Source organism: Microtus ochrogaster, unplaced genomic scaffold (genome assembly GCF_000317375.1).
Source record: "Microtus ochrogaster isolate Prairie Vole_2 unplaced genomic scaffold, MicOch1.0 UNK3, whole genome shotgun sequence".
Lineage (NCBI taxonomy): Eukaryota > Metazoa > Chordata > Mammalia > Rodentia > Cricetidae > Microtus > Microtus ochrogaster.
The window spans coordinates 4,076,344-4,089,884 of NW_004949101.1; the positions used below are offsets into that span (position 1 = coordinate 4,076,344).

The 13,541-nt window shown below is 42.9% G+C and overlaps 3 protein-coding genes across 4 annotated transcripts in view; all 3 read right to left on the reverse strand.

Annotated features, from left to right (window-relative positions):
- The window catches only part of Dtd1 (D-tyrosyl-tRNA deacylase 1), a 179,725-nt gene extending 178,481 nt beyond the window's left edge, over window positions 1–1,244 (reverse strand). The window contains exon 1 of the mRNA XM_005365501.2: window positions 1,130–1,244. Coding sequence (XP_005365558.1) covers window positions 1,130–1,172 — 43 coding nt within the window. The 5' untranslated portion in view covers window positions 1,173–1,244. The remainder of the gene's footprint in view (window positions 1–1,129) is intronic.
- A 1,259-nt stretch (window positions 1,245–2,503) lies between these two features.
- Window positions 2,504–4,495, reverse strand: Smim26 (small integral membrane protein 26). The gene is made up of 2 exons (XM_026788437.1): window positions 4,292–4,495; window positions 2,504–3,443 (listed from the first exon to the last, which is right to left on the reverse strand). The coding sequence occupies exons 1-2, from the start codon at window positions 4,404–4,406 to the stop codon at window positions 3,235–3,237; spliced, it is 324 nt and encodes a 107-aa protein (XP_026644238.1). The 5' UTR covers window positions 4,407–4,495; the 3' UTR covers window positions 2,504–3,234.
- Window positions 4,496–8,256: 3,761 nt separating this feature from the next.
- The window catches only part of Sec23b (Sec23 homolog B, coat complex II component), a 36,396-nt gene continuing 31,111 nt past the window's right edge, over window positions 8,257–13,541 (reverse strand). For both annotated transcript variants that reach the window (XM_005365502.2, XM_026788501.1), the window contains one exon: window positions 8,257–8,729. In XM_005365502.2, coding sequence (XP_005365559.1) covers window positions 8,640–8,729 — 90 coding nt within the window. In that variant the 3' untranslated portion in view covers window positions 8,257–8,639. The remainder of the gene's footprint in view (window positions 8,730–13,541) is intronic.

The following is a 13,541-nucleotide window of genomic DNA, read 5'->3' on the forward strand; positions in this document are numbered from 1 at the left end:
TCTCTCTCTCTCTCTCTCTCTCTCTCTCTCTCTCTCTCTCTCTCTCTTCTTTGACAAATCTTTGAACTCCTGGGCTCAATATCCTCCTGCCTCAGCCTCCAAAGTGGCTGTGACTACACATGCTTACCATGACATCTAACCTAAAAATATAATTCTGCATATATATATAATTAAAACTCTAGATTGGTAAAGGTTCAGTGGGTGAAGGCACTTGCTGCCGAGGCTGATGCCCTGAGTTGAATTCCAAGGACCTACATGGTAGTGACAACTCTAAATTGTCCTTTGGCCCAGACACCGAAGTCCAGTTACACACAGAAACACACACACTAAATAAATAAATGTATTTTTTTAATTTAAAATACTAAAAGTATAGCACCTGTCGTTTCAATTTTTTAAATATTTTTCAAATACCTACAGTAGGTATAATAACCATCTGGATCCTGGTTGCTTCAAAAGTCTACCACATTCAACCGATGGTTGAATGTCTTGGTCCACATTAGTTAGTGGGGAAAAAAAGAAACATGTCATCGTGAATTCCGTGGTCCTGACCTGTGGTTGAAGGAAGGGTTCAGAGGCCCGACATCCAGATGCAATGAACGCTCTGCACCTAGTTGGGATGCCTTCACGTATTTGCACACAATTGCCAGAGCTCAAACAATGAGCAATCCTTCATCTGTGCATTTTATCATGAAGCAAGTATCATTAAAAAAATATATATGCAAAAAGAGGGTGCTAAAATACAGCATGCCAGACAGGGAAGTGGGAAATGGGGAGTCCGCTCTAGAAATGCTCCCTGTGTGTTGTTTGTGCAACAGTGCATTCAAGAACGGGCCTTGGGGATGCTCGCAGGTTCTGCCACCTTGTCTGTGCGACACACACACAAACACACACAAAGATGATGATGATTATAATGATGATGATGACGATGATGAGGGGTTTATGCTGCACCCAAAGCACGGAGCCTGAGCCCGTAAGCGGCCAAGCACGTGCCGGGTTTTCTCGGCCACGGCGTTGCCCGGAGTTGCCCGGAGCTGCCGGGCAACTCGGGGCTGCGGGGAACCCTCACACGGAACAGCGGGTCGCGGGGGTCAGAGGCTGCTCCTCCCGGGCCCGGCCCCGCCCGACTGACCTGTGACGCTAGCCCGGGTGACGCGCTGCACCACGGCCTTCATGGCGGCGGCTGTGGCTACTCGGACAGGCCGTGTGGTCAGACCTTGCGACTCCACCGGCAGTTCCTCGGCCGGCGCCCTCTGTCGGTAACACCCGGAAGCGCTCCGGGAGGACCCATTCCCCTGAGCTGCGGCCCGCCCACGTCGGCCACACCTACCCACCAATTGGCCCCGCCCATGTCAATCTCGCTCACCTCCAACCTATCCGTAACCTCGCCCCTCCGTGGTAGGCCCAGCCCCATCCACAGCTGAGCTCCATGCTAAACCCTTGGCGTAGTCACGAACTGCCAGCCCTGACACCACGATGCCCAGACACACTTTAATTTCTGCTCTACTTTCTTTCTCCCTCAACTTTGCCCTAAATCCTTTTCCTCCAATCTCAGGTTTCCTCAAACTCTTCACTAGTTCTCCAGCCTCAGCAAAAAGCCTGTTGCTAAAGAAAAGCATCTGCTGCTAAAGTAATCATATAATTATAAAACTATTATTTTATCTTAGACACATCACTATGGTAAATAGGTATATGAGTCTAGAATTCTAATTCCTCCCTAATACGAATCTAATACTTAGCCCCATCATAGGGTTGTTAGGAAATTTGAATGAACTAGACCGTAAGGGAGTTTAGAAGGTTACAGCGAGCTGTAAATATTACTCTAGCAAGTTTTCTTTTTTTTTTTTAATATTTATTTATTTACTCATTATGTATACAGTGTTCTGTCTGCCTGTATGCCTGCAGGCCAGAAGAGGGCACCAGACCTCATTACAGATGGTTGTGAGCCACCATGTGGTTGCCGGGAATTGAACTCAGGACCTTTGGAAGAGCAGGCAATGCTCTTAACCGCTGAGCCATCTCTCCAGCCCCCGCAAGTTTTCATTACTAAGAAAAAAAAAATATCTTTGTAGCCTAGTGGTAGAACACGTGTTAATTATAAAAAACAATAAAGAGAAGGAAGGAAGAAAGGGAGGGAGGGGGAGAGAGCATTCCAGCTACTTGGGATGACACAGAAGAGTGTTTTAGTCCATGAATTAAAGACCACCAGTGTGAACAATATAATGACACTCTTCGTAGAGATAGAAATGGGGATATCTGAAAAGGTTCACCTGTTTCAGGATGCCTTCACTTTGAAGTCCTCTATTAGGATTGATAGATTCAGAAAAGCATTTGATAAAAAGCAAGGAGCTGTTATTTGGCCAAAAGACACCATGGGATGGTGGCCCCGTGTCTGTGATGCAAGCATTCTGGAGGCAGAAGTTTAAGGCCAGCCTGGGGTACAGAGGGAGACTTTGTATTGTTGTCAGGTACCATTAGAGAAGACTACTCAGACATGGGTTTAAGACAATAGAAAGTCTTTATTCAATGGCCGGCAACTACACTGGGTGTTCAGGATCCCAATGCAGCGCTGATCTTTTGTCAGGGCAACATTTCTGGATTTTTTTGGTTTTTGTTTGTTTAATTCTTACAAGCATTGGCATTTTGCCCGCATGTATGTCTGTGTTAGGGTGTCGGGTCCCATGGAACAGGAGTTGCAGACAGTTGTAAGCCACCGTATGGGTGCTGGGAATTGAACCTGGGTCCTCTGGAAGAGCAGCAAGTACTCTTAGCTGCTGAGCCATCTCTCTAGCCCCATCAGTAAAAATTTCAAAACTAAAATTTCAGGGCCAATGCAATGGTTCAGCAGGTGCCGGATGACCATGAGTATGAACCCTGGAACCACAGTGGAAGGAGACAAACAACTCCTACAAACTGTCCTCTGACCTCCATGAACACATCACAGCACGCATATACATGCACATGCGTGTGCGCGCATACACACGCAGACACATGCCATTCACAAATAAATAAATGTAATTTTAAAAATGCAATGGTCTATATCATTTTTCAGCCATGGAAACAGAAGACCACCTCTCGAATTATGTGTTCAGTTCCCTCAAGAATTCATCAGTTGCACAGTAATGCTTATATTTTATAAAATCAAATTAATACATTTCTTTCCACAATCACAAAATGAAAATCAAGGCATCTGTCAAACACGGAGCCCAGTCCTTGTTTTCCGAATTCAGCAGTTGATCACGACTGGGGCCTAGGCCCACCAGTCCATGACTTCAGATGGTCCGTGATCCTCTGAGTGACTGAGATAAAACTGTTTGGATACTTTACAGATGTCTGCACATGAGGCTCGTCAAGGGACTCACTTATTTCCCTGTCAAAGTCAGAGTCTTCGCATGTAGCAAGAGGTGCTTCATCCCTCCAGCCATCCTTCTGTTCTTCTCCATAACCTTAAAAAAAAAAAAACCTGAATTATTAACTTAGACATCAGTCATTAAAGTCGTGGACATAAAACAGGGCATGATTCTGCCACCAGATGTCTATTGCCATTATCTTTCTTTTGGAAAGAAAAATCAGAGACAGAAAAGGGCATACATGACGACCATGATACGTGTGAACTTTCAAACCACTAACAACCATCATAACCAAGTAGAATTTCCAGTTTTTACACAATGGCTTTATTGAGATGTACCTAACATAGCATACAAATTTTTTTTAGAAAGCACTATTCAGTGATTTTTAGTCTATTCGGTCTGAGCAACCCAGCACCACAACTGATTTAGAGTATTTTCAGACACTAAGAGTCACCTTCCATCCTCTCTAACACCCCAGTCCCTAGGGCTTACATCAACTGACTTCCGTGTTCCTTCCATTTCCAGCACGTACTGGAAGGTTCGGGAGTTCCTTTTCCACCCAATAACTGGGTTGCTTTTAATACTTCTTGGTTGTTGTTAAGACCTGAACCGGCTTGCTCGCCTTACGCGACAGGGTCTCAAGGAAACGAGCAGCATTCGAGCCTCTGGGAGCCACCAGGCACTACACAGGTGAATTCACATATTCCAAGTGAACATAGGGACAGTGTGAATCAGTAAGACAGATCCAGTTGGCAATCCTTAATAGTTCCTGGAGGAGTCTTTCTCTCTGCAGATTCCATCACCGTAAATTACCTAAGTACCCGCTAGCAGCAGTTTTGCACTACCCCAGGGTTCAAGCAGGGAAGGTCGCTTCGGTGACTTCCAGGGCGACGAGCCGGAAGCGGAGGCTGCGAGGCCGATCTCGCCGGGCGGAGGAACCCTACCTGGCTCCTTCTGTCTCCGTGTAAGGAAAATCACCGAACCCAGCACCCACCAGGCGCCAAATGCGTAGACCATAGACATCCGCCGGTACCAAATGACGGCCCTTTCAGGACGCATGGCTCCACAAAGTGAGGGGCCGAGTTCGCGGGGAGGGCGGCCTTCCAATCAGTGTGTCGCAGCAGCCACCAATAGGTGGCCAGCCCTAGGCTACTTCCTGCTCCGACCGCGATGCATTTAGGGACTAGTAGTTCACAGTTAATTCAGGCTCGTTCTGAAGTTATCTAGGGGACCACAGTTTAGAATCTCAGCTGCCTGCTGGCGACTACACCGTATACTATGTGATGGGAGAAGATGGCGACTTGAAACTTTCTCTCTTGTAATGCATGACCTCCATGTATCAGACGGTATTTAAAATAGTTGACTTCATTTCCTTTAACAACTGTCAGATTTTGGAAGACACTGTGTCCGCAACTCGCTTTTCTCCTACATACCTATCTAGAACCCCATGTCTAGTTCTTTGGAGCTCCCTTGGTCCTGTCCCAGTTACAACCTATCACCCACCACTCCGGCTTATCACCCTATTGGCTTTCATCCTCCTTCATACAAAAGTGTACACGTCTCAAAAAAGAAAAGCCTTCGAGTCGATCAACTGCTTTTCTTATTCAAACACTTTGTCCGCACGCCCGTAGACCCGTAGACTGAATAACCGGAGCGGGCTCGTGCACCTGCGTTGGCCATTTCCGACCTAACTCGAACTTGACTTCTAAAGCAATTGACACCTTTGACCCTACCACCCTTCCCTGGTGGCTTCAGAAACATTTTCCCTGTTACCGTCCAGGGCTCCTTTTACATTTATGTTTACTCTGTAGAAATACATACTTAGAACATTTAACTCAAAGAAGATTGTGTGTTTAAAGCTAAAAGCTAAAATTATAAACCTAGAAGCAAGCCAAAAGAAAAATCTTTGCCATCCTGGAATGGGCGAAGATTTCTTGGGATACAAAAAGCATGAACCACAAAATGAAAGCTGATTAATTGGACCTAAAAGTCGTCGCTGGGAAAAATGAAAACAAGCCACTGAATAAAAAAATTTAAGGTCAGAGGCTGACATCAGGTTTCTTCCTTAATCACTCTCCACCTAATTCTGCGACAGGGTCACCAGTAAGCCCAGGGCGCCTCTTGTCTCCACTCCCAAGTAATGGAATCACGGGAGCTCAGCTGTGCCTGCCTTTTCATGTGGGCGCTGGGGGTCAGAACTCAGGTCCTCCTGTTTGCGCAGGAGGCACTTTACGGAGCCAGCTCCCCAGCCCAGCCAAGCAGTTCTTACTGATGAGAGCAGAAAATGTTATATTGGCTTTACAAGGCTGGCATACCCCTTTTTTTTTCAAACTTATTTTTCTTTTAAAAAAGAGTATATGTGTGTGAGAGTGTGTGCCACATACACATGGGTGTACACGGAGACCAGAGAAGGACATCAGATCCCCTGGAGCTGGAGTTACAGGTGGTTATGAGTTATCAATATGGGGTGCTACGATCTCAACTCAGGTCTTCTGGAAGAAGAGCAAGCTTTCTTGATCACTAAGCTATCTCTCCAGCCCCTAAGACTGAACACACAGCCATCTTACAATCTATTCCGCTCTACTCCACTCCTAACTTCAAGAGAAAAGCCATGTCCCAAGAGACCTGTGCAGTGTTCATACATATTTTATTCACAGCAACAAAAGTAGAAACCACTCAAATATCTGAGTAAAAAAATAGATAAAGAAGTTACATACCACTTGGCAAGATGTATCAATCTTAGATGAATTAGGGTAAATGAAAGACAGACATAAAACCTAAACTCAAACTGATAAATAGAGGGAGAAAGCCTATGGCCAACACATAGATTTCATCTAGTGAGATTGATTGAATTGTATACTTAACTGGGTAACGTTATTGTATGTAAATTATCTCAATGCAACTGTAAAAAGCAAAATAACTATTATTTCCACTTGCCTACTTTCTAGGGTAACAAGTCTGTCCAGGGGCTCTGCTGCATACAGATCCCTAGACTGTCAGCTTGCTGAGCACCTCTAGTGTGTACATCACACAAGTTCCTGAAAATGGACAGAGCTGAACTTATGACTGCTACACCTGAGAAACGAACTTTCGCTTCCTGTCCCTTAACGAAGACAATGATTGTATTGACCCCCTCCTCTGATATTTCATCCATCAGCTCTGAACACTTTTCTCTCCCATCCTTCCTGCCAATCAAGTCCTAGCTTTTCAACCTCAACTGACCATTTCAGTTCCTGCCTGAGGTAAGTCAGAGGCCTGCTTTGGTTTCAAACACAGCTCAGGGTCTTCATGCGGGACCCTAGGCTCAGTGCTATCCACTTAAGTGAGCATCTGCTCCTAGCCCTCCCTGGAACCCAAAGGTCTTCTCTGTCACTCTGTGGTGCTCTCATCTCACTTTATTGGAGAGAACACCTGCCCGAGCTGGAATTATCATGTGCTTTCTTCTGTCCATTTGTAACAGATAGGTCCAATAAGGAAATTTAGTTCTAACCCACTTGATTTTAAGTATTCTTCTATAATGTCTCAATTGAAAATTACATAAAAATAACCTCTGGGAAAGGAAATATTATATAAACTCTTTAAACTATAACTGTTACACAGTAAATACTTCTAAAGCATAGAGCAGACACGGAGTGCAAATCTGAACTCAAAAGGTGAAAAACTATTATCAGTTTGGTGGCCCAATATCCAATTCATAGTTTCTTTGCCTTTACTTAGGACTCACTTTCTTATTCCCTTTGGGGCTACTGAGATGGCTCAGTAGGTAAAGGCCCTAGTTGCCAAGACTGGTGGCCTGAATTTTATTCCTGGGACCCACACGGTGGAAAGAGAGAACCACCTCCTGCACAATGTGCTAATCTCCATGGTCATCATGGTCATGTATTATCTTCTTGCTCGCCTTCTCTCTCTCTCTCTCTCTCTCTCTCTCCCTCACTCCCTCCCTCCCTCTGTTACACACACACACACATATATCAATGTTAAAAATGAAAGTGACTTTAATCATTTGGAAAGTTTCCCTTCAAGTGGCATGAGGAATGACTGACCCTAAACCCTGCAGGAATGAGGGGTCAACAGTACTGCCTGGCTCCAACACGAACAATAGTTACATCATCACAAATTTCTGTGATGGGCAGATGCTTCCTTTAGTTTTTACAATCAACTTCCACAGGAAAAAAAAATAGAATTATGGCTCATAGGTTAGAACATATATAAGTCTTGATAACATAAAAGTCAAGCTAACAAAACTGGAGGGTAGGGAGAAATTTCTTAATATCATCATAGAACAAAAGTAGGAGCTGAAAGACAGTGGCTAAAACCAAATGCATCACCAACAAAGCACATGGAAGAGAAGGTTGATTACTCCTGAAGAACTGCCCTGGGTTTAGAAAATGGAGGGAATTTATTTAATGTAAGTCCTTTAGGATAAAGATGTTTTGTTTTGACATGTGTATGACACATATATACATAAATGCATACACACATACACACATTTATGGATAAACTTTTAATTAAAAACAGTACTCATTCCAGGTAGTTTGTTTGGTGTCCAAGATAAATGTGTCATTACTCTGTTGAATCCTCTTAGGGCCATCAGCGAGCGATTCCAGAAGTCCACCTGGGCAGTTACCAACCAGGGAGGCACAGCCCTGCAAACCACAGAGACAAAGGTCTTGCTTCACACATTTCATATATTCCCGGTTTAGATGATGAGGAGATCAAGGTCAGAAAACAACCCTTGAGGAATACCCCCCACCTCTCGTAACACACCCTCTTACTCTCTCACACAGAATTATACACACCCTGTCTTTTACTCTCTCTCTCTCTCTCTCTCTCTCTCTCTCTCTCTCTCTCTCTCTCACACACACACACACACACACACACACACATGCAGAGATAAAATCTGCGTCAGTATTATTTTGGCCAATGCTCTTCTCATCCAGATTTATTTCCTTTATGATCATCCAGGTTCACTTAAACAAGCAGCCAACAATCCATAAACTCTGATTTTACAAAGACTCTAAAATATTAAAGTACAAACAGTGAGTAAACATCTACAATTAGCAGAACGTTTATGACCTTATATAATCTCATGTGTAGGAAAACAGGCAGAAAAGGAATACAAATAAATTATAACCTGAAGATGTATTATAACCTGAAGATATACATATAAAAATTCTTTGGGTTATTTATTAGAATCTTCCAGAAAGGAGAAAGGAATGTTGCTAAGGTGATATCAACAGTGTGAGGATGGTCTGACAGTCCTGTCTTCCACTTCTGGGCTGCGCTGTTAGTTTAAGAGGCACTGGACACAGCCAGCTTCTTCAAGTGATCCATGAACACCTGCAGGCTGACATCGTCCGTCAGGATGGGTGCTCCAGTCTCCTGCAACGCAACCACAAAGGCTTATTGACAAAGACCTCAACAGCCACTTGGGATTCCCAGCTTGGTGCCTTCTGCCTGAGAACATTCATAGGTGTCACCTTCGTTCCTCACTACCCTGTCCTCTGCCTGAGAACATTCATAAGTGTCACCTTCGTTCCTCGCTATCCTGTCCTCTGCCTAGCTAATTCCATTCACCAGAAGCATGCTTTTCTCTAAACCCTTTCCCGAGATCTGGTCATTCCTGCCCGCTGCCAACAGTGTACAAGTATATGCCGGTCTACTTCATCTCTTCCCAGAGTCCTACAGATTCTCTCAGATCATCCAGGGCTCCCACCAGTTGTGAGCCCTCCAGTCTGTACAGCATCCCGTCATGGAGCACACCACTGCCAGCACCACACTATCTCTAAAGTGCTCTGCTATAACAGAAAGGTGTCACAGGCACGAGAATGAGTGACACTACCAAGAGACGGTACTTGTGATTTAATTAATTCTCTAGAGGAAAAGACTGGGTAGAAATGGCAGTTCGCACCAAGACCTCAAATTTGTAAAGAAATAACATATGTACATCATGAAATATTTAGTTTCTATTACCTAGGAATAGTGGTTTTGGGTAATTTCTTTCTTTCTTTCCTAAAATTCAGTAATCCTGAGCAAAAATCTATGATGATAGAGGTAGGACAATTCCAAGTACATTATAGAGCCACAGTCACAGAAACAGATGAGTTACATTGCATTATCTAAGCAATGTCTTTATTAATGTCATTGCAAAGAAAATTACTAGAGACACAGGACATAACTTATGATAAAAGGACGAACACACTAAGAAAACATAATAATCCTAAATATGTACACACCAAACAGAGGAGTAAGGCATGTGAGGAAAACCTAACAAAAGTGAAGAAGAGTCACAGGTACACCAGAGCTGGGCTGGACAATTCATTCACAAACTGGGAGAACACAAGCAAGGATATACAAGAACTCAGTGATGCCACCAACTGTAACAGGATCGAATTAACACTGATTGGTAGATCATTCCGCCGAACAGCTAGCTACACAATACTCTTTCTTTTCAAGTGACCATGGAATGAAAACCAAGACAGATTATGTCCCAGACCATAAAACAAACTTCAACAAATATAAGAACTGAAATCATACCAAGTATGTTCCTAACCAAATGGAATCTACAGAGAAATCAGTAACAAGAAGCGAGGAAAACTCAGCATAGTTGGAAACAAGCAACAGACACCGAAACCTGGGAGACACAGCCAAGGCAGTGTGCACAGGGAGCACTAATGAGAAGAGGGTACAGCTTTTTTATTTTTTGTTTAATTTATAATGACAATTTTTATTCATTTATTTTCATTTCTTATTTATTGTACAAGTAGAGGTGTTTTACCTGCATGCATGTCTGTGCGCATGTGCATGCAGTGCCCTTGGTGGCCAGAAGAGGACACTGGATCCCACAAGACTGAAGTTAAGGATGGTTGTGACCCACCGTATGGGTGCTGGGAACCAAAGTGGGTTCTCCTGAAGAGCAGTCAGTGCTCCTCACCACACTGAGCAATCTCTCCAGGCCCACACGTCAACAATTTAAACTCTATCAGCAGAGTTAAAGAAATCTAAAGCAAACAGAAGGAAGTAACAGCAAACACAACAGAAGTCAGTTAGGCTGAAAACAAAGAGATAGCTGAAAAAAGTCAGTGAAATAAAGCCAAAGTTACATTTAAGTTTTAATGACTACACCTTAGAGATCCATGAAACAAAAATGCCCCTGATCTGCAAGCCCCTTACCCAAGGACAGATACAGACAGTTCCTGAAATGCTGAAGGTTATGGTTTATGGGCGATAACAAGCCACGTGTTTTCACTCCCCTAACAAGCTTGTTTGAGCCATCTGCACCAACGTTCTTGATCACACTTGGGTGAGAGGTTCGCAGGCAGAAAGTATGCTTGCCCCTGACTGGTTGTAGGCTGGAAGTATGTCAGGATCTATGTTTGCCCCTAATTGGACCTGATGGAAAATGAAATGAATTATGGGTTTTCCTTCTTAAGCCCTTGTCATTCTTGATTCTGAGCCATTTCCTGGAAACCCAGAGATGGACATGGCCAGAGCCCATCCACCTAGTCAGTATTAAATTAAAAACTTGATTCAAATTTGGCTTTCAGTTGTGGTAGTGGTCTTATCCTCGACTAGTTTTGAAGTTAAATAAACTTCCAAACTTCTAGCAAGACAGGGAAGAAAATGAAACATACTAATATAAAGAATGAAGCTGGACTATGGATATCTAAAGAATGTGTGTGTGTGTGTGTGTGTGTGTGTGTGTGTGTTTGAAAGCTTAACAAAAATAATTCCTCAAAGCACACAACTGCCAAATTATTCAACATGGAAAAGATAATTTGAATACCTTTAACAATTATAGACAGTAAATTAGCAATGTAAAGAAATCTCTAGGGGCTGGAGAGATGGCTCAGCGGTTAAGAGCATTGCCTGCTCTTCCAAAGGTCCTGAGTTCAATTCCCGGCAACCACATGGTGGCTCACAACCATCTGTAATGAGGTCTGGTGCCCTCTTCTGGCCTGCAGGAATACACGCAGACAGAATATTGTATACATAATAAATAAATAAATATATATATATATAAAAGAAATCTCTATGCTCTGATGGTTTCACTGGAAAATTCCAGCAAATTTCTCAGGAATGAACTCCAAGACAGGCATGATGGCACACAACTTTAATTCTAGCACTGGGGAGGTGGAGGCAGGCAGATCTCTGTAAGTTTGAGGCTGGCCTAGCCTACAGGGCAGGTTTCAGGACAGCTAGGGCAGAGGAGAAGGCAGAGGAGGAGGAGGAAGGAAAGAGGGAAGGAAGGAAGAAGGGAGGGAGGGAGGGAAGGAAAGAAAGAAGATAAGGTTGGCTTAATATTCAAAAATATCAATATAATCCGCCTTAGTAAAAGACTTAAAAAGGAAAAATCATGATTATATAAAAAATACCTCAATATTCAACACTCACTGATAACAAAGAATCTCAGAAAAAATAGCAACAGAAAGGCCTTCCAGAATTTAATAAAGAGATCTAGGAAAAGCTTACAGCTACCACTGTACTCAGTGGTAAAAGGCAGAATGCTTGTCCCATAAGCCTAAGGTCTCTGGAAGAATGTCCTGATACTAGGGGTTCTCACTGCAAGAGAAGTCATTCCTATTGAAAAAAGCAATCAAACTGGCTCTACTTGCAGATGACATGCCTATCTCAGAAGATAATCCCAAAAAATTACTATAAAAGTTCCTAGAACTAATACACAGAACACAAGATGACCATACACAATATTTTTTCTATGTATTAGCAATGAAAATCAGATTATCAAAATAAAATAAAATACTGCAAGGAATAGAGAACATCAGTGATCTCAGCACCTAGGAGGCTAAGGCAGGAAGATCAAGTCCAGGTCAGCCTGTACTAGGGTCCTGCTTTAAAACAAAGAAAGTAAAATAAAGTGAGACACCAGTCAAAACCACTTTTTTTTGGGGGGGGGTTTTTCAAGACAGGGTTTCTCTGTGGTTTTGGAGCCTGTCCTGGAACTAGCTCTGTAGACCAGGCTGGTCTCGAACTCGCAGAGATCCGCCTGCCTCTGCCTCCCGAGTGCTGGGATTAAAGGCGTGCGCCACCAACGCCCGGCTCAAAACCACTTTTTAAGACGGAAATACATGTTTGAATATATGAATCAAGAGGTTTAGTACAAGGAGAGTTATACCAAGTTCATAGTCAAATTATCTTCAAATAGGCTTGAAATTCTTATAAAACCTCTACAAGTATTTTTAAAGACAAAAAAGGATTAGTCTAAAATTCATAAAGAAAAGCAAAAGAACTAGAATAAGTTTTTCTCAAAAGAATAAAGTGCAGAGAATCTAGTCAGTGGTTTTAAAGCTCTGGTATTGGTATAAGCACTGATCAGTAAAACAATAGAAAACCAGGAAATAGACTCACAATGTACATCCTACTATGATCTTTGACAAAGATACAAAAGCAATCCAAGCAATAGCCTTTTTCTATAAATGATACCAAAGCGATTAGATATCCATGTGTAGAAGAATCCCCAGTTACCTTCCGTTAAAAAAAAAAAATTAATCAGAGCTGGCCATGGTGATGCACACCTTTACTCCCAGCACTTGGAAGACAGAGATAGGTGGGTTTTGTTAGCTCAAGATCAGCCTGGTCTATATAGTGAGTTCCAGGACAGCCAGGGCTATGCAAAGAGACCTCCGTCTCAAAATAATGACAATAAAAATATCAAGATGAATTATTGCCTAAAATGCAACATAAAATTATCTTTTAAAGATTACAGGGGGAAAAGAAAACAAAACAAAAAAATCTTTGGGATCTGTGGTCATTTGAATAAGAATGGCTCTCATAGACTCATACTGAATTCTTAGTCTCCAGTTGCTGTTTGGGGAGGATCAGGAAGTGTGGTCTTGTTGGAAAAGGTATAAGTGGGTTTGAGTTTTCAAAGGACCATCCCCCTCCCCCCTTTGAGTTATCTCTCTGCTTCCTATTTGTGGAACAAGATGTGAGCTCTCACCTATTGCTGCCACCAAACCTTTGGTTCTACCATCCAGGCTGGCCTCGAACTCACAGAGATCCTCCTGCCTTTGTCTCTCAAGTACTAGGATTAAAGGTGTGCACCACTACAGCAGGCAAACATTTTCTTTAATAAGTTGCTTTGTGACAGAAATACAAAAGTAACTAGACAGGATCTAAGACTAGATAAAGGGCTCTTGAACCTTACTCCAAAAGCACAGTTCACAGCAGGAAAAA